At 39.9% G+C, this 6,927-nt stretch overlaps 1 protein-coding gene across 1 annotated transcript in view; it reads right to left on the bottom strand.

Moving 5' to 3' along the window:
- CREBL2 (cAMP responsive element binding protein-like 2) overlaps nucleotides 1–6,927 on the bottom strand; it is a 44,568-nt gene that overhangs the window by 14,328 nt on the left and 23,313 nt on the right. Inside the window, exons 2-3 of the mRNA XM_011955663.1 lie at nucleotides 4,477–4,674; nucleotides 2,780–2,945 (exon numbers count right to left, since the gene is read on the bottom strand). Coding sequence (XP_011811053.1) covers nucleotides 2,780–2,945; nucleotides 4,477–4,674 — 364 coding nt within the window. The remainder of the gene's footprint in view (nucleotides 1–2,779; nucleotides 2,946–4,476; nucleotides 4,675–6,927) is intronic.

Below are 6,927 nucleotides of genomic sequence, written 5' to 3'. Positions count from 1 at the left end.
TAGCGCCACTGCACTCCAGCCTGGGTGACAGAGCGAGACTTTGTCTCAAAAAAAAAAAAAAAAGTTGTTCTGTGCTCCCAGAGGTTGACCTAAAAAAAAAAATTAATAAAAAAAAGGTTTGCAACATTTCCTTATAGCTATTTCAAGTGCTCCCAGAGTAATCACAATAATGAAGAAATCAACATAGGACATATTCATTTTAAAGTCTCCAGTTTCTTCAACAAATGTTGCTTGGACAACTAGATACTCACATGCAACACATGGACTCCCACCTTACACCATATAGAAAAATTAATTCACAATGGATCAACCACCCAAATAAAAGAGTAAAAACCATAAAATTCTTAGAAAACATGAGGCAGGTAAATCTTCATAACTGTGGATTTGGCAAGGAGTCTTAGATATGACACCAAAAGCATGAGTAACAAAAGAACAAAAATCGATACATTGGACTTCATCAAAATTAAAATATTTTGTGCATCAAAGAACACCATCAACAAAGTGAAAAGAAGCCTAGAGAAGGGGAGAAAATATCTGCAAATCATGTAAAAGGTTTTGTAACCACAGTAAAGAACTGTTACCATTCAACGACAAAACCTAATTAAAGATTAGCAAGGGACTTGGACATTTCTCCAAAGAATACATACAAATGGCCAACAAGCACATGAAAATATGTTCAACATCATTAGACATTAGGGAAATGCAAATAAAACACAATGAGGTATCACTCCATACTCATTAGGATGGCTATAGTTTTAAAAAATGGAAAATAAGTATTGATGAGATGTGGACAAATTGGAACAGACATACATTGCTGGTGGGAATGTAAAATGTTTCAGGTACTATGGAAAACAGTTTGACTATTCCTCAAAAATTAAACATAGAATTGCAATATGGCCCAGTGATTTGACTTCTAATTGTATACACAAATGAATTCAAAACAGGTATGCAAACAAATACTGTACACACATGTTCACAGCAGTACTATTCACAATATCTGAGAAGTAAAAACGTATGTCCATCAATGGATAAACAACTGTATATATATGATTATCTGACCATAAACAGGAATTAAATACTGATGATACATGCTACAATGTGGATGAACCTTGAAAACATTATACTAGGTGACAGAAGCCAGACACAAAAAGTCACATACTGTATAGACTCCATGTATACAAAATATTAATATATAGAATAGGTAAATCCACAGAGACAGAAAGCAGATTCATGGTTGCCAGGGCTTGGCGGAAGAGGGCAATGGGAATTAACTGCTTAATGGGTTCAGGATTTTCTTTTGAGGTGATCAAATGTTTTATAACCAGACAGACGTGATGGTTGCACAACATTGTGAATGTACTAAATGGCTCTCAATTTTTATGTTAAGTGAATTTTACTTCAATTAGAAACAATCCTTACAGTGATGGGCTACTGCACTAGGGAGCCTGGACTAGGTGAGGACAGGTTCTACCATTAAAGCTGTGTGACCTTGGGCACCTTACCCAGCCTTTCTGCTAATTTTTTCATCTATAAAATAAGTATAATTCCTTAACACAATCATTGTAGGGAATATTTAAGATACATATAAATGAAAGTACTTTGTAAACTGTAAATCGAAATACAAATAAAGGTAGTATTATTAACAAAAAGCTAGATTAGTGCCACTCCCATTTATGGACTAAGTCTATTAATAATAAAATTTTGATAAATTTATCAGTTGCTCTTTATAGACTCCACGTAAAATGCATTTTAATATTTAGAATCTGATGCCATTTCTTTTTTTTTTCTTTCTCGCTCTGTTGCCCAGGCTGGAATACAATGGCATGATCTTAGCTTACTGCAACCTCCACTTCCCAGGTTAAAGCAATTCTTGTGCCTCAGACTCCTGAGTAACTGGGATTACAGGCACACACCACCACGCTTAAGTTTTGTATTTTTAATAGAAACGGGGTTTCATCATGCTGGCCAGGGTGGTCTCAAACTCCTGGCCTCAAGTGATCTGCCCGCCTCCGCCTCCCAAAGTGCTGGGACTACAGGCATAAGCCACCACACCTGGCCAGAATCTAATGCCATTTCACCTGCTTATTAGTGTATTAAAAATGGCTCAACATTTTATTTAAAGACATACTGGCCGGGCGCAGTGGCTCAAGCCTGTAATCCCAGCACTTTGGGAGGCCGAGACAGGCGGATCACGAGGTCAGGAGATCGAGACCATCCTGGCTAACACGGTGAAACCCCGTCTCTACTAAAAATACAAAAAACTAGCCGGGCGAGATGGTGGGCGCCTGTAGTCCCAGCTACTCGGGAGGCTGAGGCAGGAGAATGGCGTAAACCTGGGAGGCGGAGCTTGTAGTGAGCCGAGATCGCGCCACTGCACTCCAGCCTGGGCGACAGAGCAAGACTCTGTCTCAAAAAAAAAAAAAAAAAAAAAAAAAAAGACATACTAAGAAAACTGGTCAACAGAAACCCTACCTTGAGATACCCCCTTTTTTCCCCCCTTTTGAGACAGGGTCTCACGATCATGGCTCACCGCAGCCTCAACCTCCCTGGGATCAGGTGATCCTCCCACCTCAGCCTCTTGAATACCTGGGATTACAGGTGTGCACCACCATGCCCAGCAAATTTTTGTATTTTTTTGTAGAGATGGCGTTTTGCCATGTTGCCCCAGCTGGTCTTGAACTCCTGGGCTCAAGTGATCTGCCCACCTCAGCCTCCCAAAGTGCTAGGCTCATAAGCATGAGCCACTGCACGCAGCCAAGATACCCTCTTAAATATAAACTCTCCCAGTGATTGTACTTACAGGAATTGCTATTAGCGTCTGTCTTCCCAGCCTTGGTATGCCTGCTTGAGTTCTGCTGAGATTTGTTCTGCTCTTCTCCAGTGAGTAAGGCCTTTATTTCAGAAGGGATTTTTCCTTGGTCCATTGCCATGCACCACTGCTTGTACTGAAATATGTAAAACATATTTAAATAAACCTTTACTCGTCAGAGTTCAGGAACCACTGGTAGAAATCCTAGACATAAGAACTCCCATGGCTAGAGGTCATGTTTGCTGCTGGGAAACCCACTTTCCATGGTATTACCTATTTATAAACTGAAGACATGTATGAGATCTGCCATCTTTCAGAAGAGGTGGAAAAACAGCTGCTGAATCGTCTTTGATGTATTGGAGTGTTGCTCAGATTTAAAAGGCCCCTGTGGTTAAAAAGACATCTCCCCACAGTGTGCCACTAGTTAGAATTTGTCTTTTTTATATATATATACTTGTCACAGTATTATTTCTACTCCCAAAATAAAGAAATAAATGTCAATAATTTCCTTTCTCTCTTTAACAAGTAATCATTAAACGTCTACTATCTACCAGAGTGCATGCTAGGGACTTAGGGGGTATACAAAGACAAAGCTGACCAAAGATTCTGCCCTCAAGTGGTTTACACTGCAGAAAGTAAGAAATAATTGATAGCATGTCACATATTCAACATATCAAAAAAATCTACTGAATAGTATATATCTGGACAATATACACAACACTGTTCATGTCCCTCTCTTCATGTTCCAACCTTGTTGTCTTACTTTCTAAAAACCTGTGGATGCCTGTCCCAGTTGTGTAATGATCACGGTAATATCATCTCTCTCTTCTGTCACTTCCTTCCTCAGCTCACAATAATGGAGTTTCAATTGTGTTTTATCTACTGTCTTTCACATTTTTACAGCCACTGTTCAACATCTGAATGGGTAAGTGAATAAAACATGTAAAATAAATAAAGTCACTTGGCCAGGTGCGGTGGCTCATGAGGTCAGGAGATCGAGACCATCCTGGCTAACACAGCGAAACCCCGTCTCTACTAAAAATACAAAAAAAATTAGCTGGGCGTGGTGGCAGGGGGCCTGTAGTCCCAGCTGCTTGGGAGGCTGACGCAGAATGACGTGAACCTTGGAGGCGGAGCTTGCGGTGAGCCGAGATTGCGCCACTGCACTCCAGGCTGGGCAACAGAGTGAGACTCTGTCTCAAAAAAGTAAACTATAAAATTTTAAAAAATAATAATAAAGTCACTTAAACACGAATGGTATGCCATGCACAGTTACACATTGTTATATTGCTTTGTCCACTTAGCAATATATTGTGAGTATCTTTCTACATCAGTAAATAGATGTGCACTGTGATTTTTACTGGCTACGAAGTAGTCCAATATATGAATGTAGTAACATTTATTTAACCAGTCCTTTATTGTTGTCCATCTGGGTTATTTTCCATTTTCTTCTCTCATAAACAGTCCCTTAGTGTGACAGTCATGTACACCCTGCTCCCACCAGCAGTGTATGAAGATGCCTATTTGCCCCCATCCTGGCTAACAGGTTAATATTCTCTCCAATGTTTGCCAACTGCACAGGTGATAACTGGTATCTTCGTATTTTAATGTATTATTTATTTAACTGTTAAGGTGATTTTTTCATGTGTTTATTGACGATTTCTTACCATTTCCAGTTCCTCTCTGAGGGCACATATAGCTCTTTCTCGACTGGATACCAACTCTTCCAAATACTGATATCTCAGCTTTTTTCGGGCTCGGCATTCTCTCGCACTCTGGCGACTCCTCTCAAGTTTTGCTTTCAAGTCAATTTTGGCTGGCTTCCGACCACGTTTACCGGGCTTCTTTACTTTGCCTCCAACCACCTTCAGCAAGCGAGAGGAGAAATAATTTTTCCCTTAGTTCTGTGTACAGAAAAGTGACTATGGCTGCATATTAGCAAAGAGAACATTTACAAACAAAACTTGAGTGAAGCCTATGGAACTAAGAAAGCATAATCCCATCAAATGCCTTCTGGGTCTTTGCCTCATAATTTATTTTCTGACACTTTTGAAACCATGAATGTGAAAGAAGAAATAATGTACATTTTTATTATTTATTTGATAATGAAGTTTAAATAGCTCAACCAGTAAACTTTATAAACCATATGGAGATGGAAAATAAAAAACTAAAAAAATCTAGTAAATATTTTGTTCATGAATTTTTTTTTCCAGACAGGGTCTCACTCTGTCGCTCAGCCTAGAGTTCAGTGGCACAATCACGGCTAACTGCAGCCTCGACCTCCAGGGCTCAGGTGATCCTCCCACCTCAGCCTCCCTGGTCGCTATAACTATAGGCGTGAGCCACCATGCCCAGCTAATTTTTGTATTTTTGTTGTCGTTTTTAGAGATGGGGTTTCACCCATGTTGCCCAGGCTGGTCTCCAACTCCTGGGCTTAAGTGATCTATTTGCTTTGGCCTCCCAAAGTGCTAGGAGTAAGCCATGGTCCAGGCACCCTCTTTTTTTTTTTTTCTGAGACAGGTTCTCGCTCACTCTGCTACCCAGGCTGGAGCACAGTGACACCATCATAGCTCACTGCAGTCTTGAATTCCTGAGCTCAAGTCATCTTCTGCCTCAGCCTCCCTAGTAGCTGGGTCTACAGATGAGCGTCCCTATGCCTGGCTAATTTTAAAAAAATAATAAATTGTTTTGTAGAGCTGGGGTCTTGCTGTGTTGACCAGGCTGGTCTAAAACTCCTGGCCTCAAGCGATCCTCCTGCCTCAGCCTCTCAAAGTGCTGGGATTACAGGTGTGAGCCACTGTGCCTAGACTCATTAAAAAGTTTTTATTGCCTTGAGAAAATAATTCCAACAAAATACATGTAAAGAACTCAACATTCAAAACTGTAAGTTCATTATGATCTCAACATTATAAAACAATACATGGAAGAAAGGATGTTAACAAGGTCAATGAAGACTTCTCTGATAGGTGTAATTATAAATAGCTTTTCCTCACCTATATTTTTATGATTTTCAAATTAGATAATAAAGTATAAAATATCTGTATAAAATTGTATATATATAAATAAATATGTATCCTAAGGAATTTAGCTATAAATTCCCTCAACTTTGTTGAGCCCAAAGAAACACACAGGCAGTCTCAACTGTCTCAGTAGATTTCTACCTGCTCCCACTGATGTCATAAAGCAACCTCTCAATATCCCTGTTACTCAGTTACCTGCCTAGGCACAATTATTAGGTGACTGGCAAAGTAATTTAATCTTCTTTGTTGTTTAGCTTTGAAACCTTCCTCAGTTTTTATGCAAGATGTAACTATGTGGTAAAGATGATGACTTATTAAACACTTGAACCTGAACTTACACATCAAGTAAGTGTTCTTCAATGCAGTCACATTGAAAGGGGGTACATTTCATCAACTAAGTGTTCTTCAATGCAGTCACCTTGAAAGAGGGTATATTTTTTCCAATAATGCCACAATTCAAAGATTTTTTGGAAAGTAGTATTGGAGCCAGTTTTTATAAGTTTTATAAGGCATAACACAATATGTTAGAGCTATACACTATTCTTTAAATTCCCAATCTGATTATCCACTTTATTTATCTGACAAGGTTCTGAATGACTGACGTCTAGCTCTTTCTGAAAATCGCCCTCAAAGAATAAAAATTTTACACATTGAGTGTCCTGACAGGAATATTGCTAAGGCTTTAAAGGCAATTCTAAAACAGAAGATGCAAAAATCAAACACTGGCAAATTATTAGAATAAATGTAGATGCCTTCCCAGGTAGCAAAACTCAAAGGGTCAATATCTGTTTGGATACAAAAACTCAGATTTGTTTGAAATACTATTAGTGGCCGGGCGCGGTGGCTCATGCCTGTAATCCCAGCACTTTGGAGGCCGAGACGGGCGGATCATGAGGTCAGGAGATCGAGACCATCCTGGCTAACGCTGTGAAACCCCCTCTCTACTAAAAATACAAAAAATTAGCCGGGCGCGGTGGCAGGCGCCTGTAGTCTGAGCTACACCAGAGGCTGAGGCAGGAGAATGGCGTGAACCCGGGGGGCGGAGCTTGCAGTGAGTGGAGATCCGGCCACTGCACTCTAGCTTGGGCGACAGAGCAA

The sequence above is a fragment of the Colobus angolensis genome, unplaced genomic scaffold (genome assembly GCF_000951035.1).
Source record: "Colobus angolensis palliatus isolate OR3802 unplaced genomic scaffold, Cang.pa_1.0 Scaffold11, whole genome shotgun sequence".
Classification (NCBI taxonomy): Eukaryota; Metazoa; Chordata; class Mammalia; order Primates; family Cercopithecidae; genus Colobus; species Colobus angolensis.
The sequence above is the reverse complement of the archived record's forward strand: the minus strand, read 5'-3'. Positions and strand labels throughout refer to the sequence as shown.